The 26,965-nt window shown below is 56.0% G+C and overlaps 1 protein-coding gene across 1 annotated transcript; it reads left to right on the top strand.

Annotated features, from left to right (window-relative positions):
• On the top strand, positions 1-25,340 carry KMT2B (lysine methyltransferase 2B). The gene is made up of 26 exons (XM_034072274.1): positions 1-16; positions 210-295; positions 560-658; positions 1,672-1,785; positions 3,765-3,911; positions 4,614-4,706; positions 5,263-5,371; positions 5,980-6,117; positions 6,724-6,822; positions 7,250-7,291; positions 8,943-9,016; positions 9,954-10,091; positions 11,015-11,173; positions 12,879-12,999; positions 13,453-13,531; positions 14,230-14,360; positions 16,473-17,190; positions 17,639-17,707; positions 18,196-18,248; positions 18,800-18,925; positions 19,626-19,700; positions 21,301-21,472; positions 22,274-22,378; positions 22,871-22,954; positions 23,559-23,688; positions 25,058-25,340. The coding sequence occupies exons 1-26, from the start codon at positions 1-3 to the stop codon at positions 25,331-25,333; spliced, it is 3,453 nt and encodes a 1,150-aa protein (XP_033928165.1). The 3' UTR covers positions 25,334-25,340.
• Positions 25,341-26,965: the final 1,625 nt, after the last annotated feature.

Raw genomic sequence — 26,965 nt, 5'->3', positions numbered from 1 at the left:
ATGGGGGTCAATGGGGGTGATGGGGGGAATAGGGATAATGGGGGCAGTGGGGATCAGTGGGAGTCAATAGGGATCAATGGGGATCAATGGGGGGCAATGGGGGTAATGGGTTTATGGGGCTCAATGTAAATCAATGAGGCTCAATGGGGGTGAATGGATCTCAATGGGTTTCAATGGAGCTCAATGACCCCCCTTTCCCCCCACCCCAGACCCCCCCCCGGAGGACCTGGACCGACCCCGCAGGGCCCCCCTCCAGCCCCTGCTGCAGCTGCGGGCGCGGCGACGGCACCCACAGGTGGGGGGGGCACCCATGGGTGCTATGGGTGCTATGAGGGGGGGTTACCCATGGGTGCTATGGGTGCTATGGGGGGGGGTAACACCCATGGGTGCTATGGGGCTGGGGGGGTGCCCGTGGGTCCTATGGGGGGGCACCCATGGGTGCTATGGGGGGGGGGGAGTGACACCCATGGGTGCTATGGGGGGGGTGTGAATGGCACCCAATGGGGGGTCAGGGGGTCATGACCCCTTTATGAACCCCCCTTTCTCCCCCCCCCCATAGGAGTGGGGCCCCCCCGGCGGCCTGGGCCCCCCCCACAATGGGTGGTCAGGGAAGGGACGTCCCAGTGATGGCGTCCATAGGGTGCGTGTGGACTTCAAGGTGAGCACAAATCACCCCAAAATGGGCCAAAATCAGCCCAAAATGGGACAAAATCACCAGAATTTGGCCCAAAATGACCAAAAGTGGATCAAAATCACCCCAAAATAACCTAAAATCACCCCTAAATGGACAAAAATCACTCCAAAATGACCCAAAATCAGCCCAAAATGGCCAAAATTCACCCCAGAATGGACCAAAATCAGCCCAAAATGAACCAAAATCACCCCAAAATGGGCCAAAATAGACCGACAATGACCCAAAATGGGCCAAAATCACCCGAAAATTGACCAACATCACCCCAAAATAACCCTAAATGGTCCAAAATCAACCCAAAATGACCCAAAACACTTCTATACGTTTCCTATACATTCCTTATACATCGCTATGCACCCTTCTACACTCCTATACACCCCATATGTCCTTATACACCCTTTATACACCTCTATACATTTTCTATACATTCTGTATACATTTGCTATACATTTCTATATATACCTTATGCATCCCCATATATTCTTTATACATCCCATATATACCTATGCGTCCCTATACATCCCATATACATCACTTATAAACGTCTATACACTCTGTATGTCCCCTGCTACATCCCTATACATCCCCTATACACCCCTGTATACCCTCCTATACCCCCCTCGTACATTTCTATACATTTACTATGCATCCTCATGCATCCTGTATACATCCCATATATGTGTATGTGTCCCCATACATCCCCATACACCCCATATACCCCCCATACATCCCCCATACACCCCTATACACCCCTATACATCCCCCATACACCCCTATACACTTCTATACACTCCTATACAACCTTTATACCCCTTCTATCCCTCTATACATCCCTATACACCCCCTATATCCCCCATACATGCTTATACACCCCTATACATCCCATATACATCACTTATAAACCCCCATACCCCCTTATAACTCCTCTATACCCTCCTATACATCCCATATACATCCCTATACCCCCCATGTGCCCCCAGGAGGACAGTGCTCTGGACAACGTGTGGCTCCTGGGTGGCCTCAGCATCGTGTCCTCTGTGCCTGTCAGTGCCCCCCTGGTCTGTCTGCTGTGTGCCAGCAAGGGCCAGCACCAGGTGGGGGGGCTATGGGGGGCTATGGGGCTGGCTATGGGGCACCCTATGGGCTGGCTATGGGGCTGCTGTGGGGCTGCTATGGGGGGGGCTATGGGGCTGGCTATGGGGCTCACTGGGGTATGCTATGGGGCTGGCTATGGGGCTGGCTATGGGGCTCACTGGGGTATGCTATGGGGCTGGCTATGGGGGTGCTATGGGCTGGCTATGGGGTTGGCTATGGGGCTGGCTATGGGGGGGCTATGGGGCTGGCTATGGGGGTGCTGTGGGGAGGCTATGGGGCTGGCTATGGGGTACACTATGGCGCTCCCTGTGGGGCTGCTATGGGGCACTATGGGGGGGCTATGGGGCTGGCTATGGAGGGGCTGTGGGGGGGCTATGGGGCTCACTATGGGGCTCGCTATGGGGCTGGCTATGGGGCATGCTATGGGGCTCACAATGGGGGTGCTATGGGAGGGGTATGGGGCCTGCTATGGGGGGGCTGTGGGGCATGCTACAGGGGAGCTGTGGGGCTGGCTATGGGGAGGCTATGGGGCATGCTATGGGTCTCACTATGGGGTTCTGTGGGGGGGCTATGGGGCTCACTATGGGGCTTGCTATGGGCCTTGTTGAGGGTCTCACTATGGGGCTGCTATGGGGCTGGCTATGGGGGTACTATGGGGTTGCTATGGGGCTGGCTATGGGGCTCACCATGGGGTATGCTATAGGGGGGGTATGGGGCTGGCCATGGGGCTCACCATGGGGCATGCTATGGGGCTGGCTATGGGGCATGCTATGGGAGGCTGCTATGGGGTGCTATTGTCTGTGTTATTGTGCTGTATGAGGTGTTATGGGGGTGGTATCAGGGTCTTTATGGGGTCTCTATGTGTCTCTATGGTCTCTATGTGTCTCTATGGGTCTCTACGTGTCTCTATGTGTCTCTATGGTCTCTATGTGTCCCTATGTGTCTCTATGTGTCTCTATGTGTCTCTATGGGTCTCTATGGGTCTCTATGTGTCTCTATGTGTCTCTATGGGTCTCTATGTGTCTCTATGTGTCTCTATGTGTCTCTATGTGTCTCTATGGGTCTCTATGGGTCTCTATGTGTCTCTATGTGTCTCTATGTGTCTCTATGGGTCTCTATGGGTCTCTATGTGTCTCTATGTGTCTCTATGTGTCTCTATGGTCTCTATGTGTCTCTATGTGTCTCTATGTGTCTCTATGTGTCTCTATGTGTCTCTATGGTCTCTATGTGTCTCTATGTGTCTCTATGGTCTCTATGTGTCTCTATGGTCTCTATGTGTCTCTATGTGTCTCTATGTGTCTCTATGTGTCTCTATGGTCTCTATGGGGTCTCTATGGGTCTCTATGTGTCTCTATGTGTCTCTATGTGTCTCTATGTGTCTCTATGTGTCTCTATGTATCTCTATGTGTCTCTATGTGTCTCTATGTGTCTCTATGTGTCTCTATGTGTCTCTATGTGTCTCTATGTGTCTCTATGTGTCTCTATGTGTCTCTATGTGTCTCTATGTGTCTCTATGTGTCTCTATGTGTCTCTATGGTCTCTATGTGTCTCTATGTGTCTCTATGTTTCCCAATGGGTCTCTATGTGTCTCTATGGTCTCTATGTGTCTCTATGGGTCTCTATGTGTCTCTATGTCTCTATGGTCTCTATGTGTCTCTATGTGTCTCTATGTGTCTCTATGTGTTTCTATGTGTCTCTATGTGTCTCTATGTGTCTCTATGGGTCTCTATGTGTCTCTATGTGTCTCTATGTGTCTCTATGTGTCTCTATGGGTCCCTATGGTCTCTATGTCTCTCTCCCCTCCCCCAGCTGCTGCTGTGCCAGGTTTGCTGTCAGCCCTTCCATGGGTTCTGCAGGTTACCAATAGGTTACCAATAGGTATCAATAGGTATCAATAGGTTACCAATAGGTATCAATAGGTTACCAATAGGTATCAATAGGTATCAATAACTAATCAATAGCTGATCCATGTCTGCAGCTGCTGCTGTGCCAGGTTTGCTGTCAGCCCTTCCATGGCTTCTGTCTGGCTGTGGGGGAGGGGCCAGGCCCAGGCCAGGACACATCCTGGAGCTGCCGCCAGTGCCGGAGCTGTCACGTGTGCGGGAGGAGGGGCCGCGGGGGCAAGGTGGGGGCAAAGGTCATGGGGGTCATGGGGGGTGGTGGGGGCAATGGGATCAATGGGGGTGAATGGGGATCAATGGGGATCAATGGGATCAATGGAGGTCAGTGGGGATCAATTGGTGTCAATGGGGATCAATGGGGGTCAATTGGGATCAATGGGTATCAATGGGATCAATGTGTGTCAATGGGATCAATGGGGATCAAAGAGGATCAATGGGCATTGATGGGGATGAATGGGTGTCAATTGGATTCAATGGGATGAATGGGGGTCAATGGGGATGAGTGTGGATCAATGCGGATCAATGAGGTCAGTGGGATCAATGGATATCAATGGGGATCAATGGGGATCAATGGATGTCAGTGTGGTCAATGGGGGTCAACGAGGATTAATGGGTATGAATGGGGGGTAAAGGGTCAATGGGGGTGAATGGGAGCCAATGGGGATCAATGGGAATGAATGGGTGTGAATGGGGGTCAATGGGGGTAATGGGGGGCAATGCGAATGGAGGGGTAATGGTCAGTGGGGTATTGGGGGTGAATGGGGGGCAATGGGGGTGAAGGTGTGTATGGGTCCCATTGGGTGCTATGGAGCTCCAGGTCTATGGGAGGCTGTTGGGGCCCACAGCGCCCCATAGCACCCCATAGTGCCCCATAGCACCCCATAGTGCCCTATAGCACCCCATAGCTGCCCCTATGTCTGTTCCAGCCCCTCCTCCAGTGCTGTCGCTGCCGCCGCTGCTTCCACCCCCCATGTTTGGGGCCCAGCGCCCCCCCCCGGCCCCCCAGTGGCACTGCATGGGTCAGTACCCGTGGGGCTGGGGGGGCTATGGGGTGTGGGGGGCCCATTGGGGTCTATGGGGTCCCATTGGGGGCTATGGGGTCCTATGTGGTCTATGGGGTCCCATTGGGGTCTATGGGGTGGGGGGATCCCATTGGCGTCTATGGGGTCCCATTGGGGTCTATGGGGTGGGGGGGGGTCCCATTGTGGTCTATGGAGTCCCTATGGGTGCTATGGGGAGGGTTTCCCATTGGGGTCTATGGGGTGGGGAGGGTCCCATTGTGATCTATGGGTTAGGGGCTCCATTGGGGTCTATGCGGTGGGGGGGGGGCATTGGGTTCTATGGGGTGGGGGGGTCTCCATTGGGGTCTATGGTGTGGGGAGGATCCCATTGTGGTCTATGAGGAGGGGTGGTCCCATAGTTTCTATGGGGTCCCTATGGGCTCTATGGAGTCCCATTGGGTGCTATGGGGTCCCATAGGTTCTATAGGGTCCCTATGGGCTCTATGGGGTCCCTATGGGCTCTATGGGGTCCCATTGTGTGCTATGGGGCGCACCCACTGACCCCCTCTTGCAGCTGTGCTGGGGGTGCTCCAGGTGCCAGCGCTGTGGGGCCAGCCCAGGACAGGGGGGGGACCCCGAGTGGGTGCCCCAGGATGGGCTGTGCCCCCCCTGCGCCCGCCTCGGTGAGTGGCACCCATGGGGGCTATGGGGGGTATGGGGGCTATGGGGGCTATGGGGGGTATGGGGGTAATGGGGGTAATGGGGTAATGGATGCTATGGGGGCTGTGGGGGCATTGGGGGCTATGGGTGCTATAGGTATTTAGGGGTGCTATGGGGGGCTATGGGGGCAATGGGGGACTATGGGTGCTGGGGGGCAGTGGGTGTCAATGGGCATCAATGGGTGTCAGTGGGTATCAATGGGTGTCAATGGGGATCAATGGATATCAATGGGTGTCAATGGGGATCAATGGGTATCAATGGGATTAATGGGATCAATGGGTATCAATGGGTGTCAATGGTTCCCAATGGGTATCAATGGGCATCAGTGGGCGTCAATGGGCGTCAATGGGTGTCAATGGGTCTCAATGGGGATCAATGGGTGTCAATGGGTATCAATGGGGTCAATGGGTGTCAATGGGCATCAATGGGCATCAATGGGTATCAATGGGTGTGAATGGGCATCAATGGGTATCAATGGGGTCAATGGGTGTCAATGGGTATCAATGGGTATCAATGGTTCCCAATGGGTGTCAATGGTTCCCAATGGGTTCTCTGTGTCCCCCCTCCCCAGGGAGCTGCTGCCCCCTCTGTGCCCATTGGGGGGGGGTTGGGTCCCCCCCCGGGGGGGTGAAGGAGGAGGAGGAGGAGGGGGGAGGGGAGGATCCACCCCCCCCCCGCTGCCCCCAGTGCTGCCGGCGCCTGCCCCATGGTGAGAGATGGGGGTAATGGGGGTGAATGGGGGGCAATGGGGTCAATGGGGTCAATGGAGTCAATGGGGGGCAATTGGGATCAATGGGGGTGAATGGGGGGCAATGGGGGGCAATTGGGATCAATGGAGTCAATGGGGTTAATGGGGGGCAATTGGGATCAATGGGGGGCAATGGGTGCAGTGGAGTCAATGGGCAATGAAGTCAGTGGGGATCAATGTGTGTTAATAGGGGCTAATGGGGTTAGTGGGGGCCGATGGGCTCAATGGGGTCCAATGGGTGCCAGTGAGCATCAATGGGGTCTAATGGGGGGCAGTGGAGATCAGTGGCTCCCTATGGGTGTCATTTGGGGCCAGTGGGGTCCAATGGGGATCAATGGGGGCCAAAGGGGGCCAATGGGGTCAATGGTGTAATGGGGATCAATGGGGATCAATGGGGATTAATGAGGGTCAATGAGTGTTAATGGGGATGAATGAGTATCAATGGGTGTCAATGGGTATCAGTGTGTCTCTATGGGGTCTCTATGGGTCTCTATGGGGTCCCTATGGGTCTCTATGGGTTCCAATGTCTCCCAATGGGTCCCAATGCCTCCCTATGTTCCCCCCCAGAGCCCCAGCCGGGGGGGGGCCCTGCAGGGGGCTCTGCGGCAGGTGCTGGGGGGGCTGCTGCGCTCCACACATGGCCCCTCCCTCAGCCGCTGCCAACAGGTATGGGGGGTACCCAATGATGGGGGGGGGGTGGGAGAGGGCACTCAATGGGGTGGGGGGGGCCACCTATGGGGAGGGGGTGCACCCAATGGGGTGTGGGGGGGGGCACCCAGTGATGGGGGGTGCACCCGATGGGGGGGGGTGGGGGAGGACCCTCAATGGGGTGGGGGGAACCCATGGGTGGGGGGGTACCCAATTATGAGGGGGGGACCCATTGGGGTGGGAGGGGCACCCACTGGGGGGGGGCACCCAATTGGGGGTGCACCCATGGGTGGGGGGAGGGGGCACTCATTAGGGTTGGGGGGGCACCCATTTCGGTGCGGGTGGGGGGCACCCATAGAAGGGGGTGGGGGGAGGGGGGGCCACCCATTGGGGTTGTGGGGGCACCCAATGATGGGGGGTACCCATTGGTTCTGACCCCCCCCAGTGCCCCCCCGGGGGGGGGGTGAAGCTGCACCCAGGACCCTGTGACCTGGGAGCCATTGGGGAGCTGCTGGAGAGGGGACACTACAGCAGCGTGGTGAGGGGCACCTATGGGTGCTATGGGGCACCTATGGGGGCTATGGGGCACCTATGGGGGCTATGGGGCTGGGGGGTGAGGGGCACCTATGGGTGCTGTGGGGCTGGGGGCACCTATGGGTGCTATGGGGCTGGGGGGCACCTATGGGTGCTATGGGGCTGGGGGGCACCTATGGGTGCTATGGGGCTGGGGGACATTCATGGGTGCTATGGGGCTGAGGGGCACCTATGGGGGCTATGGGGCTGGGGGGGTGAGGGGGCACCCATGGGTGCTATTGGGGGGGGCATGGGTTGGAGGGGATTTGGGGTTCTATGGGTGCTATGGGGGGGCACCCATGGGTGCAATTTGGGGGGGGGGGCACCTATCGGTGCTATGGGGGTGTTATGGGTGCTATAGGGTTATATGGGGATGCTATGGGTGCTATGGGTTTATATGGGTGCTATGGGGGTGCTATGGGGTTACATGGGTGTTATGGGGTTATATGGGTCCCATGGGTGCTCTGCAGCAGGACTTCAGCCATGACGTCATTGGGGTGCTGCTACGGGGGGGGGCTCCCATGGGGGGCAGCCCCACAGGTGACGGTGCCTGCGAGCTCTTCATCCAGGTATGGGGCACCCATGGGTGCTATGGGGTGGGGGGCACACATAGGCGGCAATGGGGCACCCATAGGGATCAATGGGGCACCCATAGGTATCAATGGGGGACACCCATAAGGATCAATAGGGCACCCATAGGGGTCAATGGAACACCCGTAAGGATCAGTGGGGGACACCCATAGGAATCAATGGGGCACCCATAGGGATCAATGGGGCACCCATAGGGATCAATGGGGCACCCATAGGGATCAATTGGGCACCCATAGAGATCTATGGGGGGCACCCTTAGGCGTCACTGGGGCACCCATAGGGGTTAATGGGGCACCCATAGGGGTCAGTGTACCCATAGGGATCAATGGGGCACCCATAGGGATCAATGGGGCACCCATAGGGATCAATGGGGCTCCCATAGGGATCAATGGGGCACCCATAGGGATCAATGCACCCATGGGTGCCCCTGCCCCACAGCTCATGCTTGGAGCCTTCCCCTGCTTCGACATCCGGGACCCCAAACGCTGGCGCCCACCTGGGGACGGGGACCCTGAGTGAGTCAATGGGGATCAATGGGGTCAATGGGGTCAATGGGAATCAATGGGATCAATGGGTGTCAATTGGAATCAATGGGTGTCAATGGGTATTAATGGGGATCAATGGTATCAATGGGTGTCAATTGGTTGTTTTTGATGCTATCTTGCGTCATTGTGGGGTGATTTTGGCTCATTTTGGGGTGATTTGGGGTGATTTTGGGTGTATTTGGTGTGATTTTGGGTGTTTTTGGGGTGTATTTGGTGTAATTTTGGGTTTATTTGGGTGTATTTGGGGTGATTTGGGGTGTTTTTGGATTGATTTTGGGTGATTTTGGCTCATTTTGGGGTGTATTTGGGGTGATTTTTGGTGATTTTGGGTGTATTTGGTGTGATTTTGGGTGATTTTAGGTGTATTTTGGGTGTATTTTGGCTGTATTTGTATGTATTCAATGTGCTCTGTGCTCTCCCCTCCCCCAGCCTCCTGCCCCACGCGGTTCTTCCCCCCTCCCCCGACCACACCTATGCTCAATGGCGCCCGGAGCCCCCCCCCGGTGAGCTGACCCCGCCCCCTCCCCAGGCCACGCCCCCTCCCTGTGGCCACGCCCCCTCATTGAGGCCCCGCCCCCTCCTGACTGAGGCTCCTCCCCCCATAGAGGAAGGGGCAGAGCCATCGGTGCCCAATGGGGGGGGGGAGGACGATCGTCAGTGTGCCCTATGCCTGCAGTGTGGGGATGCTCCGTGTCAGGTAGGAGATGTGGGGTGATGGGGTAATGGGGGGCAATGGGGTTAATGGGGTAATGGAGGTAATGGGGCAATGGGGGCTATGGGGGTGAATGGGGTAATGGGGGGCAATGGGGGTAATGGGGGTGATGGGCTAATGGGGCAATGGGGGTAATGGGGGTGATGGGGGAATGGGGGTAGTGGGGCAATGGGGGGAATGGGGCAATGGGGGTAATGGGGTAATGGGAGTAATGGGGGGAATGGGTAATGGGGTGAATGGGGGTCAATGGGTGTTACTGGGTACTAATGGGTGCTGATGGGTGTCAATGATTATCAGTGGGTGTTGATGGGTTGTAGTGGGTGTCAATAGGTATCAATGGGATCAATGAGAATCAATGGATATCAATGGGTATCAATGGGTCTTAATGGGTATCAATGGGTGTCAATGGGTATCAATGGTTATTAATGGGTGTTAATGGTTGTCAATGGATGTCAATGGGGATCAATGGGTGTCAATGGTTGTCAGTGGGTATTAATGGTTACCAATGGGTACCAATGGCTATGAATGGATGCTATAGGATGAAGGGCGGCTGCTGTACATTGGGCAGAACAAGTGGGCCCATGTGTGGTTATCAATGGTTATTAATGATTCCCCATGGTTATCAATGAGTCTCAATGGTTATCAATGGTTCCCAATGGTTATCAATGGTTATCAATGGTTCCCAATGGTTCCCAATGGGTATCAATGTCTCCCTATGGATGCTATAGGACGAGGGCCGCCTGCTGTACATCGGTCAGAACGAGTGGGCTCACGTGAACTGTGCTCTGTGGTCAGCTGAGGTGTTCGAGGAGGGGGATGGGACCCTCAGGAACGTGCATGCGGCTGTGGCCAGAGGCAGGCAGATGGTGAGAGGGGGGGGGGATATGGGGGGGGGGAATGGGGGGGATATGGGGCAGGGAATGGGGCTATGGGGTGGGATATGGGTGTTAAATGGGTGCTTTGGGGGGATATGGGGGTTAGATGGGTGCTATGGGGTGTTAAATGGGTGCTATGGGGTGGGATATGGATGCTATAGGGATGCTATGGGGTGTTACCAATCCTGTATCCATGGTTACCAGTGATGCACCCATGGGTACCACTGTTGTATCTATGGATACTGCGGGTGTCCCCATGGGTACCATCGCTGTATTCATGGCTACCAACCCTGTATCCATGGTTACCACTGATGCCCCCATGGCTACCAACCCTGTATCCATGGTTACCACTGATGCCCCTATGGTTACACCCCCTATATGCATGGTTACTGTTGTTGTATCCATGGTTACCAGTGATGTATCTATGGCTACCAATCCTGTATCCATGGGTACCACTTATGCCCCCATGGGTACCAGTCCTGTCTCGATGGTTACCGCTGCTGTCTCCATGGTGACCAGTGATGCTCCTATGGTTATTGTTCCTGTATCCATGGTTACCACTGCTGTCTCCATGGTTACCAATGATGCCTCATGGTTACCCCAATGTATCCATGGTTACCAGTGATGCATCCATGGGTACTACTGATGTCCCTATGGGTACCCATCCTGTATCAATGGTTACTCCCACCGTATCCATGGTTACCACTGATGCCCCATGGTTGCCCCTCCTGTCTCCATGGTTACCAATGATGCCCTATGGGTACCAACCCTGTATCCATGGTTACTACTGCTGTCTCCATGGTTACCAATGATGCCCCATGGTTACCACCACTGTCTCCATGGTTACCAATGATGCCCTATGGTTACTCCCACTGTCTCCATGGTTACCACTGCCCCCCCCTGTTCCCCCCCAGCGCTGTGAACACTGTGGCCGCCCTGGGGCCACCGTCGGCTGTTGCTTGGCCGCCTGTTTGGCCAACTACCACTTCATGTGTGCGCGGAGGCGACGAGCAGCATTCCAGAGGGACAAGAGGGTGTTCTGCCAGCGGCACGCGCGCCTGCGGGACGGCTCCGTGAGCTATGGGGTGTCTATGGGGTCTGTGGGGTGTCTATGGGGTGTCTATGGGGTGTCTATGGGGTCTATGGGGTGTCTATGGGGTGTCTATGGTGTCTATGGGGTGTCTATGGGGTCTATGGGGTGTCTATGGGGGGATATGGGGTGTCTATGGGGGCGACGAGCAGCGTTCCAGAGGGACAAGAGGGTGTTCTGCCAGCGGCACGCGCGCCTGCGGGACGGCTCTGTGAGTGTCTATGGTGTCTATGGGGTCTATGGGGTGTCTATGGGGTGTCTATGGGGTCTGTGGGGTGTCTATGGGGTCTATGGGGTGTCTATGGGGTGTCTATGGGGTCTATGGGGTCTATGGGGTGTCTATGGGGGGATATGGGGTGTCTATGGGGGCGACGAGCAGCATTCCAGAGGGACAAGAGGGTGTTCTGCCAGCGGCACGCGCGCCTGCGGGACGGCTCTGTGAGTGTCTATGGGGTCTATGGGGTGTCTATGGGGGGATATGGGGTGTCTATGGGGTGTCTGTAGGGTCTATGGGGTGTCTATGGGGGGATATGGGGTGTCTATGGGGGCGATGAGCAGCATTCCAGAGGGACAAGAGGGTGTTCTGCCAGCGGCACGCGCGCCTGCGGGACGGCTCTGTGAGCTATGGGGTGTCTATGGGGTGTCTATGGGGTCTATGGGGTGTCTATGGGGTGTCTATGGGGTCTATGGGGTGTCTATGGGGTCTATGGGGTGTCTATGGGGGTGACGAGCAGCATTCCAGAGGGACAAGAGGGTGTTCTGCCAGCGGCACGCGCGCCTGCGGGACGGCTCTGTGAGTGTCTATGGGGTCTGTGGGGTGTCTATGGGGTCTATGGGGTGTCTATGGGGGCTATGGGGTGTCTATGGGGTCTGTGGGGTGTCTATGTGTCTCTATGGGGTTTCTATGGGGGTTCCAGCAGGCTCCAGGCAGCGCGTTGCTGTGCGTCCACCAGGGGGCAGTATAGTGCCATGCTCCTTCTGCTCTATGGGTCTCTATGTGTCTCTGTGTCTCTATGGTCTCTATGGTCTCTATGTGTCTCTATGTGTCTCTATGTGTCTCTATGTGTCTCTATGTGTCTCTATGTGTCTCTATGTCTCTCACTGTGTCTCTATGGGTCTCTATGGTTCCCAATGTGTCTCTATGGTTCCCAATGTGTCTCTATGTGTCTCTATGGTCTCTATGTGTCTCTATGTGTCTCTATGGTCTCTATGGTCTCTATGTGTCTCTATGTGTCTCTATGTGTCTCTATGGTCTCTATGCGTCTCTATGCGTCTCTATGCGTCTCTATGCGTCTCTATGCGTCTCTATGCGTCTCTATGGGTCTCTATGTGTCTCTATGTGTCTCTATGTGTCTCTATGTGTCTCTATGCGTCTCTATGGTCTCTATGTGTCTCTATGTGTCTCACTGTGTCTCACTGTGTCTCACTGTGTCTCACTGTGTCCCTATGTGTCTCTATGTGTCTCTATGTGTCTCACTGTGTCTCTATGTGTCTCTATGTGTCTCTATGTGTCTCTATGTCTCTCTATGTCTCTCACTGTGTCTCTATGGGTCTCTATGTGTCTCTATGTGTCTCTATGTCTCTCTATGTCTCTCTATGTCTCTCACTGTGTCTCTATGGGTCTCTATGGGTCTCTATGGTTCCCAATGTCTCTCTATGGTTCCCAATGTGTCTCTATGTCCCTGCAGGAGCTGGTGCAGGACGGAGGCTTCGCTGTCCTTCGCAGGGTCCTGGTGGACTTCGGGGGCTTGAGCCTCAAGAGGAAGTTCCTGGGGGGGCTGGAGCCTGAGGCCGTGCACCTCATGATCGGTATGGGGGCTATGGGGCAGCCATGGGGCAGCTATGGGGCTATGGGGCACCCATGGGGCTGTGGGGGGTATGGGTGCTGGGGGGGGCTATGGGGGTGTTCATGGGGGTTAATGGGGGCTAAAGAGGCCTTATAGGGCACCTATGGGTGCTGGGGGTGATGGGGGGGGTCTCCCATGGGTGCTATGGGTCCTATGGGTGCTGGAGGGAGGGGTATGGGGGAGTTAATGGGGTTTAAAGGGGGCTTTGGGGTCACCCATAGGGTTCTATGGGGCATCCATAGGGATCAATGGAGCACCCATAGGGATCAATGGGGAGCACGCATAGTGATCAGTGGGGGGCACCCATAGGGATGCATGGAGCACCCATAGGGATGCATGGAGCACCCATAGGGATCTATGGGGCACCCATAGGGATCTATGGGGCACCCATGGGTGCTGATTGGGGTTCCCGCAGGCTCCATCCGCATTGACAGCCTGGGGGCACTGACGGAGCTGTCGGAGAGAGACGGGAGACTGTTCCCAGTGGGATACCAGTAAGGATGGGATGGGAATGGGATGGGGATGGGATGGGGATGGGGATGGGATGGGATGGGATGGGATGGGGATGGGATGGGGATGGGATGGGGATGGGATGGGGATGGGATGGGATGGGGATGGGATGGGGATGGGATGGGGATGGGATGGGATGGGATGGGATGGGGATGGGATGGGGATGGGATGGGGATGGGGATGGGATGGGATGGGATGGGGATGGGATGGGATGGGATGGGGATGGGATGGGGATGGGATGGGGATGGGATGGGGATGGGGATGGGATGGGATGGGATGGGGATGGGATGGGATGGGATGGGGATGGGATGGGGATGGGATGGGGATGGGATGGGGATGGGGATGGGATGGGAATGGGATGGGGATGGGAATGGGATGGGGATGGGATGGGGATGGGATGGGGATGGGATGGGGATGGGATGGGAATGGGATGGGGATGGGAATGGGATGGGGATGGGATGGGATGGGATGGGGATGGGATGGGATGGGTTAGGGTTATAACTGGCTCTAACTGGTCTGTATTGATTCCATACTGGTTCTAACTGGTCTGTACTGGTTCCATACTGGTTGTAACCTGTCTGTACTGGTTCCATACTGGTTCTAACTGGTGTGTGCTGGTCTGTACTGGTTCTAACTGGTCTGTACTGGTCTGTACTGGTTCTAACTGGTGTGTACTGGTCAGGTGCTGGCGCCTGTACTGGAGCACAGTGGACGCTCGCCGCCGGTGCTGGTACCGGTGCCGCATACTGGAGCAGGGGGGGGAGGGGGGGGCCCGGCCCCGCCCCCCTGACATCAACCGCACCATAGCCCATGGTAACCCCTGCCCCATAGCGGGACCCATTGATCCCTATGGGGGCCCCATTGATCCCTATGGGAGCCCCATTGATCTGTATGGGTGCCCCATTGATCCCTATGGGGGCCCCATTGATCCCTATGGCTGCTCCTTTGACCGCTATGGCTGCCCCATTGATCCCTATGGGTGTCCCATTGATCCCTATGGGTGTCCCATTGATCCCTATGGGCACCCAATTGAACCCTATGGGTTCCCCCCATTGATCCCTACGGTTTCCCCCCATTGATCCCTATGGGTGTCCCACTGATCCCTATGGGTGTCCCATTGATCCCTATGGGTGCCCCATTGATCCCTATGGGTGCCCCATTGATCCCTGTTGGTGCCCCATTGAGCCCTGTGGGTGTCCTATTGAGCCCTGTGGGTGTCCTATTGATCCCTGTGGGTGCCCCATTGATCCCTATGGGTGTCCCATTGATCCCTATGGGTGTCCTCACTGATCCCTATGGGTGCCCCATTGATCCCTATGGGCACCCCATTGATCCCTATGGCTGTCCCATTGATCCCTATGGGAGCCCCCATTGATCCCTATGGGCACCCCATTGATCCCTATGGGGGCCCCATTGATCCCTATGGCTGTCCCATTGATCCCTATGTGTGCCCCATTGATCCCTATGGCTGTCCCATTGATCCCTATGGCTGTCCCATTGATCCCTATGGGTGCCCCATTGATCCCTATGGCTGCCCCATTGATTTCCTTTCTCCCCCCAGGTCCCAGCCCAGGCTCCCCCCCCAGCCCCACAGAGGGGGGGGCCCCGGAAGGAGCTTGGGGTGCCCCCAACCCCCCCCCCACCCGGAGACCCACAGGGGGGACCTCGTCCAGGCCCCTCCCATCGCCCGGTGGGTGCTATGGGGCTATGGGTGCTATGGGTGCTATAGGGTCAATGGGTGCTATGGGTGCTATGGGGGCTATAGAGGGTATGGGGGGGCTATGGGGGTTATGGGGGCTATGGGTGCTATGGGGTCTATGGGGTCAATGGGGGTAATAGGTGCTATGGGAATAATGGGGTCAATGGAGGTCAATGGGTGCTATGGGATCAATGGGTGCAATGGGGGGTAATGGGGGCAATAGTGGCTATGGCGGTCAATGGGTGCTATGGGGGCAATGGGTGCTATAGGTTAATGGGGAGCAATGGGGGTCAATGAGTGCTATGGGGGTCAGTGGGGGTCAGTGGGCGCTATGGGGTAATGGGATCAATGGGTGTCAATTGGTGGTATGGGTGCTATGGATATCAATGGGGGTCTATGGGGTCTATGGGTGCTATGGGGCTGCCCCTTGACCCCCATTGTGTCCCCCACAGGCACTGCCCCCCCCGCCCCCCATCCCATCCTGACTGTTGGAGACCCCGAGTTCTCCCCCCCCCGACGGCCCCGCAGGAGCCTGGCACCCATGGGTGCCCCCCAGCCATGGCCCCATGGGGCACCCAATGGGGCAGCCAATGGGGCACCCAATGGATCAATGGAACCCAATGGATCAATAGGACCCAATGGATCAATGGAACCCAATGGATCAATAGCACCCAATGGATCAATGGCCTCCAATGGATCAATAGGACTCAATGGGACACCCAATGGATCAATAGCACCCAATGGGGCACCCAATGGATCAATGGAACCCAATGGATCAATAGGACTCAATGGGACACCCAATGGATCAATGGCAATCAATGGATCAGTAGCACCCAATGGGGCACCCAGTGGATCAATAGCACCCAATGGACCAATAGGACACAGTGGGACACCCAATGGATCAATAGCACCCAATGGATCAATAGCACCCAATGGACCAATAGGACCCAATGGGACACTCAATGGATCAATGGCAATCAATGGATCAATGGCACCCAATGGGTCAGTAGCACCCAATGGGGCACCCAATGGATCAATGGCACCCAATGGATCAATGGCACCCAATGGATCAATAGGACCCAATGGGTCAATGGCACCCAATGGATCAATAGGACCCAATGGGTCAATGGCACCCAATGGGACACCCAATGGATCAATAGCACCCAATGGGGCACCCAATGGATCAATAGGAACTGATGGATCAATGGCACCCAATGGATCAATAGGAACCAATGGAACACTCAATGGATCAGTGGCACCCAATGGATCAATAGCACCCAATGGGGCACCCAATGGATCAATAGCACCCAATGGACCAAGCTCAACGTCAAGGCCATCATCCCCTATGGACCCACCAGCACCCAATGAGCACCCATCCCCTATGGGACACCCATCCCCTATGGGACCCCCATTGTCCCCATTGGCCCTCACCGACCTCCTGGGGGGGGCACCCATGGGTGACAGCAGTGAGGACGAGGGTCCCATTGGCAGCACCCATAGGGGCAGCACCCATAGGGGGGGCACCCATAGGGGCAGCAGCACCCATAGGGACCCCTATGTCCAACTGGGGCGCAGGGTGGGGGCCCGGCGCCCCCCATTGCCCCACATAGACCAGTTGGATGGGGCGGACGATGGGGACAAGGGGGCACCCATGGGTGCTGGCCCTATGGGTGCTGCCCCTATGGGTGCTGCCCCTATGGGTGCTGCCCCTATGGGTGCTGGCCCCACTGAGCACCTCCCATCGGACATCGTGGACTTCGTGCTCAAGAGCATGGGTGCCAATGGCACCCAATGGGACCCCAATGGAGACCCCCATGGCACCCATGGGTGCCAGGCCCCCATAGGGGACAATAGCACCCAATGGGGGCCCCCCAAGCGCCCCGGGGAGCCCATGGGTGCTGGAGCACCCAAAAGGGCCCGGATGGAGCCCAATGGGGACGGGAGGTAAGGATCGGGCCCGTGGCACCCATGGGTGCCTATGGGGGGGGGGGGTCCATTCATTCCTATGGGGGACCCATTGGCACCTATGGGGAGCACCCATGGGTGCCCTATTGACACCTATGGGGGCCCCCTTGACACCTATGGGGCCCCATTGGCACCTATGGGAGCACCCATGGGTGCCCCATTGACACCTATGGGGCCCCATTGACACCTATGGGAGCACCCATGTGTGTCCCATTGACACCTATGGGGAGCACCCATGTGTGTCCCATTGACACCTATGGGGAGCACCCATGGGTGTCCCATTGACACCTATGGGGAGCACCCATGGGTGCCCCATTGACACCTATGGGGAGCACCCATGGGTGTCCCATTGGCACCTATGGGGAGCACCCATGTGTGTCCCATTGACACCTATGGGAGCACCCATGGGTGCTGCTTGCACCCACAGGGCCATAGGGGACCTCGACGAGGGCGTCAAAGAGGAGCCTGAGGAGCTGAGTGATGGTGGCAGCTTGGGGTGAGCACCTATAGCACCTATAGTGCCTATAGCACCCATAGCACCTATAGCACCCATAGCACCTGTAGCACCTATAGCACCTATAGCATCCATAGCACCTATAGTACCTATAGCACCTATAGCACCCATAGCACCTATAGTACCTATAGCACCTATAGCACCCATAGCACCCATAGCACCCACAGCACCTGTAGCACCTATAGCACCTATAGCATCCATAGCACCTATAGTACCTATAGCACCTATAGCACCCATAGCACCTATAGTACCTATAGCACCTATAGCACCCATAGCACCTATAGCACCCATAGCACCTATAGCACCTATAGCATCCATAGTATCCATAACACCTATAGCTCCCATAGCATCCATAGCACCTATAGCACCTATAGCATCCATAGCACCTATAGCATCCATAGCCTCTATAGCACCTATAGTACCTATAGCCCCCAAGCCCCCATCCATCACCCCTCTTTATCTCCCCACAGGTCCCCCCACCCAAGCGATGCCCCCATGGACCCCCCCTGGGCTGCCTGTGCAGGTAAGGAGCACCCATGGGTGCCCCCATTGCTCCCTATGGGGGGGTCAGGAGCACCCATGGGTGCCCCCATTGCTCCCTATGGGGGGATTCAGGTCTCTATGGGTGCCCCCATTGCTCCCTATGGGGGGGTCCAGGTCCCTATGGGTGCCCCATTGCTCCCTATGGGTGCCCCATTGCCCCCTATGGGTGCCCCATTGCTCCCTATGGGGCTCAGCAGCACCCATGGGTGCCCCCATTGCTCCCTATGGGGCTCAGCAGCACCCATGGGTGCCCCCATTGCTCCCTATGGGGCTCAGCAGCACCCATGGGTGCCCCCATTGCTCCCTATGGGGGGGTTCAGGTCCCTATGGGTGCCCCATTGTTCCCTATGGGTGCCCCATTGCTCCCTATGGGTGCCCCATTGCCCCCTATGGGTGCCCCATTGCTCCCTATGGGGCTCAGCAGCACCCATGGGTGCCCCCATTGCTCCCTATGGGGCTCAGCAGCACCCATGGGTGCCCCCATTGCTCCCTATGGGGCTCAGCAGCACCCATGGGTGCCCCCCCCCATAGGTGCCAGCTCGGAGGACGAGGCCCCTCCCCCCCAGGAGGGAGCCCCTCCCCCCCCCGGCCGCCCCAGGCTCTGCTTTGAGATCAGCAGCGAGGACGGGCTCAGGGTGACAGCAGCGTCCATAGAGGGTAATGGGTGTACTGGTTTATACTGGGTTATACTGGGATGTACTGGGATACAATGGGATAGCAATGGGATCCAATGCTCAGGGTGACAGCGGCCTCCATTGAGGGTAATGGGTGTACTGGGATATACTGGGGTATACTGGGATGTACTGGGATGTACTGGGGTATACTGGGATGTACTGGGATGTACTGGGATGTACTGGGATATACTGGGATCCAATGCTCAGGGTGACAGCAGCGTCCATAGAGGGTAATGGGTGTACTGGGATGTACTGGGATGTACTGAGATACAATGGGATCCAATGCTCAGGGTGACGGCAGCGTCCATAGAGGGTAATGGGATACAATGGGATCCTATGGGATAACATTGGGATAATGGGATCCAATGGGATAACAGCAGGTTAACAATGAGGTCTAATAGGATATTAATATGGGTTATGGGATGTGCATGATGTGATGTATATTACGGGATGCGCATGATGGGGTGTGCATTATGGGATGCACATGATGTGATGTATATTATGGGATGTGTATGATGTGATGTATATTATGGGATGTCTATGATGGGATGTGTATTATGGGATGTGTATTATGGGATGTGTATTATGGGATGTATATTATGGGATGTGCATTATGGGATGTGCATTATGGGATGTTTATGATGTGATGTATATTATGGGATGTCGGCTGTGCTCTGCTGCAGGTGCCTGGGCTGCAGTTCTGGAGCAGGTGCAGGAAGCAAGAGCGAATGCTCGACTGAGGCAGCTCTCGTTTGCTGGTGGGTGTCCCATTGATCCCTATGGGAGCCCCATTGATCCCTATGGGAGCCCCATTGATCCCTATGGGTGCCCCATTGATCCCTATGGGAGCCCCATTGATCCCTGTGGGTGTCCCATTGATCCCTATGGGTGTCCCATTGATCACTATGGGAGCCCCATTGATCCCTATGGGTGTCCCATTGACCCCTATGGGGGCCCCATTGATCCCTATGGGTGCCCCATTAATCCCTGTGGGTGCCCCATTGATCCCTATGGGAGCCCCGTTGATCCCTATGGGTGCCCCATTGATCCCTATGTGAGCCCCATTGATCCCTATGGGTGCCCCATTAATCCCTGTGGGTGCCCCATTGATCCCTATGGGAGCCCCGTTGATCCCTATGGGTGTCCCATTGATCCCTATGGGAGCCCAGTTGATCCCTATGGGTGCTGATGGGTGCCATTAACACCCGTGTGTGTCATTGGGTGTCAATGGGTATCAATGGGTATCAAAGGGTATCTGGGTATGAATGGGTATGAATGGCTGTCAATGGGTATCAATGGGTGTCAGTGGGTATTAGTGGGTATCAATTGCTGTCAATGGGTATCAATGGGGATCAATGGTTATCAATGGGTGTCAGTGGCTCTCAATGGTTATCAGTGGGTACCAATGGTTATCAATGGATATCAGTGGTTATCAATAGGTGATCAATGGTTATCAATGGGTACCAATGGATGTCAATGGTTACCAATGATGATCAGTGGTTATCAATGGTTACCAATAGGTGATCAATATCTCTCTATGGTTCTCAATGTCAGGTATGTCAGGTGAGCGCGCCCTGGGCATCAATGGGTATCAATGATTATCAATGGTTCCCAATGGGTGATCACTGGTTATCAATGGGTATCAATGTCTCTCAATGTTATCAATGGTTACCAATAGGTGATTAATGACTCTCCATGTATCAGGTATATCAGGTGAGCGTGCCCTGGGCATCAATGGGTGTCAGTGGTTATCAATAGGTTATCCATGGGTACCAATGGTTCCCAATGGGTGATCACTGGTTATCAATGGTTATCAATGGATGTCAATGGGTACCAATGGGTACCAATAGTGATCAATGGCTGTCAATAGGTGATCAATGACTCTCTCACTGTCAGGTATGTCAGGTGAGCGCGCCCTGGGCATCAATGGTTGTCAATGGGTATCAATGGGTGATCAATGGGTACCAATGGGTTATCAATGGGTGATCAATGGTTATCAATGGATGTCAATGGTTACCAATAGGTGATCAATGATGATCAATGATGATCAATGGTTCTCTATGTCAGGTATGTCAGGTGAGTGTGCCCTGGGCATCAATGGTTGTCAATGGTTATCAATAGGTGATCAATGGCTCTCAATGGGTACCAATGGTTCCCAATAGGTTACCAATAGGTGATCAATGCTGATCAATGACTCTCCCATGTATCAGGTATGTCAGGTGAGCGTGCTCTGGGCATCAATGGGTGTCAGTGGGTGATCAATGGATGTCAATGGTTATCAATGTCTCTCAATGGTTATCAATGGGTGATCAGTGGGTACCAATAGGTGATCAATGGTTATCAATGTCTCTATGTCAGGTATGTCAGGTGAGCGTGCCCTGGGCATGCACCATGATGCTGTCGTGTTCCTGCTGGAGCAGCTTCCTGGAGCCGGAGCCTGTTCCCGGTACCGGTTCCGGTACCACCCGCGGCCACCCCACAGCCCCCCCCATAACCCGTCCGGGTGTGCGAGAGCTGAGCTGTACCTGCGGTAATGGGATCAATAGGGATCAATGGGGGTAATGGGGATCAATGGGATTGAATGGGGATCAATGGGGATCAATGGGGGTGATGGGGGTGATGGGGTAATGGGGGAACCACCCGCGGCCGCCCCACAGCCCCCCCCATAACCCGTCTGGGTGTGCCCGAGCTGAGCTCTATCTGCGGTAATGGGGGTCAATGGGATCAATGGGGGGCAATGGGATCAATGGGGATCAATGGGGATCTATGGGTGTGAATGGGAGTGAATGGGGATCAATGGGGGTAATGGGGGAACCACCCGCGGCCACCCCACAGCCCCCCCCATAACCCGTCCGGCTGTGCACGGGCTGAGCTGTACCTGCGGTAATGGGATCAATGGGATCAATGGGTGTCAATGGGGGTCAGTGGGGATCAATGGGTATCTATGGGGGGCAATAGGGGTAATGGGGATAATGGGGTAATGGGGATCTATGGGGGGAATGGGGGTAATGGGGGGAATAGGGGTAATGCGGGTCAGTGGGAGTCAGTTGAGTTGAATGGGAATCAATGGGGGTGAATGGGTGTCAATGAGCATCAATGAGACTCAGTGGGGGTCTATGTGTGTCAATGGGCATGAATGGGTATCAATGGTTGTCAATGGGTGTCTTTCTCCCTCCATCCAACCGCCATTGTACCAGCACCCATGGGTGCCCCATTGACCCCATTGATCCCCATTGACCCCCATTGATCCCCATTGACCCCATTGATCCCTATTGATCCCATTGACCCCCATTGACCCCATTGACCCCATTGATCCCATCTCTCCCCATAGCAAGTGCACCCTGGACATGTTCAGTTTCTTGGCCTCCCAGCACCGACCCCTGCCCGAGGGGCCCCCCCCCCGTGAGGAGGAGGAGGAGGAGCTGAAGCCCACACGGTGAGGGGGCACCCATGGGTGCTGTGGGGTCAATGGGGTCAGTGGGGCACCCATGAGTGCTATGGGGTCAATGGGGCACCCATGGGGGCTTGGGGGTCAATGGGGCTCAATGGGGCACCCATGGGTGCTATGGGGTCAGTGGGTGCTATGGGGCAGACATGGGTTCTATGGGGTCAGTGGGGCACCCATGGGGGGTCATGGGGTCAGTGGGGCACCCATGGCTGCTATGGGGTCAATGGAGCACCCATGGGTGCTGGGGGGGGTCAATGGAGCACCCATAGGTGATGAATGGGGGTCAGTGGGACACCCATGGGTGATGAATGGGGGTCAATGGAGCACCCATGGGTGCTATGGGCTCAATGGGACACCCATGGGGGCTATGGGGTCAATGGGGTCAATGGAGCACCCATGGGTGATGAATGGGGGTCAATGGGACACCCATGGGTGCTATGGGGGTCAATGGGACACCCATGGGTGCCCTGCCCCCCCCAGCCGAGCTGCCAGCCTGGAGCTGCCCATGGCCATGAGGTTCAGGCACCTCAAGAGGACAGCGAAGGAGGCAGTGGGAGTGTATCGGTGAGAGGGGGTCAATGGGGGGCAATGGGATCAATGGGGATCAATGGGGGGCAATGGGGAGCAATGGGTATCAATGGGTGTCAATGGGAGTCAATGGGGATCAATGGGGGTCAATGGGTATCAATGGGGATCAATAGGGATCAATGGGGATCAAAGGGGGTCAATGGGGATCAATGGGGATCAATGGGGGGCAATGGGGATCAATGGGGATCAATGGGTGTCAATGGGGGGCAATGGGGATCAATGGGCATCAATGGGTATCAATGGGCGTCAATGGGCGTCAATGGGCATCAATGGGTGTCAATGGGGGTCAATGGGTATCAATGGGCATCAATGGGTCTCTATGGGTATCAATGGGTGTCAATGGGGATCAATGGGTGTCAATGGGGATCAATGGGTGTCAATGGGCATCAATGGGTATCAATGGGTGTCAATGGGCATCAATGGGTATCAATGGGTGTCAATGGGGATCAATGGGTGTCAATGGGTATCAATGGGTGTCAATGGGGATCAATGGGCGTCAATGGGTATCAATGGGCGTCAATGGTTATCAATGTGTGTCAATGGGTATCAATGGGTCTCTATGTGTCTCTATGGGTCCCAGCTCTGCCATCCACGGCCGGGGGCTGTTCTGCAAGAGGAACATTGAGGCTGGTGAGATGGTTATTGAGTACTCAGGAGTCCTGGTGCGCTCAGTGCTCACGGACAAGAGGGAGAAGTTCTACGACAGCAAGGTGGGTCTGCCCCATAGCGACCCATAGATCACCCTATAGCTGCCCCATAGCTGCCCCATAGATCACCCCATAGCTGCCCCATAGCTCACCCCATAGAGACCCATAGATCACCCCATAGAGACCCATAGCTGCCCCATAGCGACCCATAGCAACCCATAGCTGCCCCATAGCGACCCATAGATCACCCCATAGAGACCCATAGCTGCCCCATAGCGACCCATAGATCACCCCATAGCTGCCCCATAGCTGCCCATAGCTGCCCCATAGCTGCCCCATAGCGACCCATAGATCACCCCATAGCTGCCCCATAGCTCACCCCATAGCTGCCCCATAGCTGCCCCATAGCGACCCATAGATCACCCCATAGCTGCCCCATAGCTGCCCCATAGCGACCCATAGATCACCCCATAGCTGCCCCATAGCTGCCCCATAGATCACCCCATAGCTGCCCCATAGCGACCCATAGCTCACCCCATAGCTGCCCCATAGCTCACCCCATAGCTGCCCCATTGTTCTCTCTAGGGCATGGGCTGCTACATGTTCCGCACGGACGCGGGGGAGGTGGTTGACGCCATAACCCCATCACCTCCAGCCCCATAGCTGCCCCATAGCTCACCCCATAGCTGCCCCATAGCTCACCCCATAGCTGCCCCATTGTTCTCTCTAGGGCATGGGCTGCTCCATGTTCCGCATGGACGCGGGGGAGGTGGTTGACGCCATAACCCCATCACCTCCAGCCCCATAGCTGCCCCATAGCTCACCCCATAGCTGCCCCATTGTTCTCTCTAGGGCATGGGCTGCTACATGTTCCGCATGGACGCGGGGGAGGTGGTTGACGCCATAACCCCATCACCTCCAGCCCCATAGCTGCCCCATAGCTCACCCCATAGCTGCCCCATAGCTCACCCCATAGCTGCCCCATTGTTCTCTCTAGGGCATGGGCTGCTACATGTTCCGCACGGACGCGGGGGAGGTGGTTGACGCCATAACCCCATCACCTCCAGCCCCATAGCTGCCCCATAGCTCACCCCATAGCTGCCCCATAGCTCACCCCATAGCTGCCCCATTGTTCTCTCTAGGGCATGGGCTGCTACATGTTCCGCATGGACGCGGGGGAGGTGGTTGACGCCATAACCCCATCACCTCCAGCCCCATAGCTGCCCCATAGCTCACCCCATAGCTGCCCCATAGCTCACCCCATAGCTGCCCCATTGTTCTCTCTAGGGCATGGGCTGCTACATGTTCCGCATGGACGCGGGGGAGGTGGTTGACGCCATAACCCCATCACCTCCAGCCCCATAGCTGCCCCATAGCTCACCCCATAGCTGCCCCATAGCTCACCCCATAGCTGCCCCATTGTTCTCTCTAGGGCATGGGCTGCTACATGTTCCGCATGGACGCGGGGGAGGTGGTTGACGCCACCCTTCGCGGCAGTGCCGCCAGGTTCATTAACCACTCGTGTGAACCCAACTGCTACTCGCGGGTGATTCACGTCGAGGGCGTCAAGCACATTGTGATCTTCGCCCTGCGCCGGATCCTGCGGGGGGAGGAGCTGACCTATGACTACAAGTTCCCGTTGGAGGAGCCGGCGGCAAAGCTGCCGTGTAACTGTGGGGCCAGGAGGTGCCGGAGGTTCCTCAACTGACTTGGGGGGCTGAGCTATGGGGCTGACCCATAGATGTGGGGCTGACCCATAGCAGGACATGTGGGGCTGACCCACAGAGAGATGTGGGGCTGAAACATTGATATATGTGGGTCTGAAACATTGATGTATGTAAGGCTGACCCATTGATGTATGTGGGTCTGGAACATAGAGATATGTCAGTTTGAACCATTGCAATGTGTGGGGCTGACCCATAGCAGGACATGTGGGTCTGGAACATGTGGGGCTGAAACACTGATGTATGTAAGACTGAACCATTGAGATATGTGGGGCACTATGGGGCTGACCCATAGATGTGGGTCACACTTGGGGGGCTGACCCATAGATGTGGGGCTGACCCATAGCAGGACATGTGGGGATGACCCAGAGATGTGGGTCTGAACTATTGCAGTATGTGGGGTTGACCCATAGAGAGATGTGGGGCTGGAACATGTGGGGCTGAACCATTGATGTGGGTCACTATGGAACATGTGGACCTGGAACATTGATGTATGTAAGGCTGAAACATTGACATGTGGATATGGAACATAGATGTGGGGCTGACCCATAGATGTGGGTCTGCACCACTGAGAGATGTGGGGCTGGAACATTGATGTATGTAAGACTGAACCATTAAGATATGTTGGTCTAAAGGTGTCCATAGGAGGATGTGGATTTGGAACATTGACATATGTGGGGCTGACCCACTGAGAGATGTGGGACTGAACTATTGCAATATGTGGAGCTGACCCATAGATGTGGGGCACTATGGAACATGTGGGGCTGAAACATTGATGTATGTGGCCTGGAGGTGTACATATGAAGATGTGGGGCTGGAACATGTGGGTCTGAGCCATAGGAGGATGTGGGGCCAAACTATAAGGAGATATGGGGCTGGACCATTGGGACATATGGGGCTGAAGGTGTCTATAGGGGATGTGGGGCAGGACCATAGGGGGAGATGTGAGGCTGGAGGTGTCCCCCAGCCAATCCGGAGCCAGGAACACTCAATGGGCACCAGCCCCCAACCAATGGGAAGCCAGGAAGGCCCCAGCCAATGAGGACCAAGGACCACTCAACGGACACCACCCCCCAGCCAATGGGGACAGGAGACCCAGGAGCCAATGGGCAGCCCTGGAGCCGCCGGCAGCCAATGGGGAAGCGCCGGAGGCGGAGCCTGCACCGAGCATGGACACCCATTGGGGGGGAGAGGGGGGCGGTTCTGTACCCGGAGGCTCCGCCCACAATAAACGAGGCCCCGCCTCTTTGTTCGAGGACTCCGCCCCCTTTCCTCGCTGGCCACGCCCCCTCTGCGCTCCTATTGGCTGTTCAGTCTCTATGGTAACCCCTCCCCTTCACTCTAGCCCCTCCCCTCCCCAGAGTCCCGTCCCCATTGGCCAATCCCCGTCTCTATGGCAACGCCCCAATCTGTGCTCCAATTGGCTGCCCCGTCTCTATAGTAACACCCCCACTACGCCTCCTGGCCCCGCCCCTTCCCCAGAGTCCCGTCCCCATTGGCTGCCCCATCTCTATGGCAACGCCCCCTCTGCGCTCGCCCCCTCCCCTCTGCTCTCCCATTGGCTGCTCTGTCTCTATGGCAACCCCTCCGTTTAGCTCTAGCCCCGCCCCTTCCCA

Source organism: Melopsittacus undulatus, chromosome 26 (assembly GCF_012275295.1).
Source record: "Melopsittacus undulatus isolate bMelUnd1 chromosome 26, bMelUnd1.mat.Z, whole genome shotgun sequence".
Classification (NCBI taxonomy): Eukaryota; Metazoa; Chordata; class Aves; order Psittaciformes; family Psittaculidae; genus Melopsittacus; species Melopsittacus undulatus.
This window is presented reverse-complemented; position numbering and strand designations above follow the sequence as displayed.

Coding starts and splice junctions, on each gene's coding strand:
- KMT2B (XM_034072274.1), top strand. Junction 3,912..4,613: donor GGAGGGGCCGCGGGGGCAAG/GTGGGGGCAAAG, acceptor TGTCTGTTCCAG/CCCCTCCTCCAGTGCTGTCG. Junction 18,926..19,625: donor GACAGCAGCGTCCATAGAGG/GTAATGGGTGTA, acceptor GCTCTGCTGCAG/GTGCCTGGGCTGCAGTTCTG.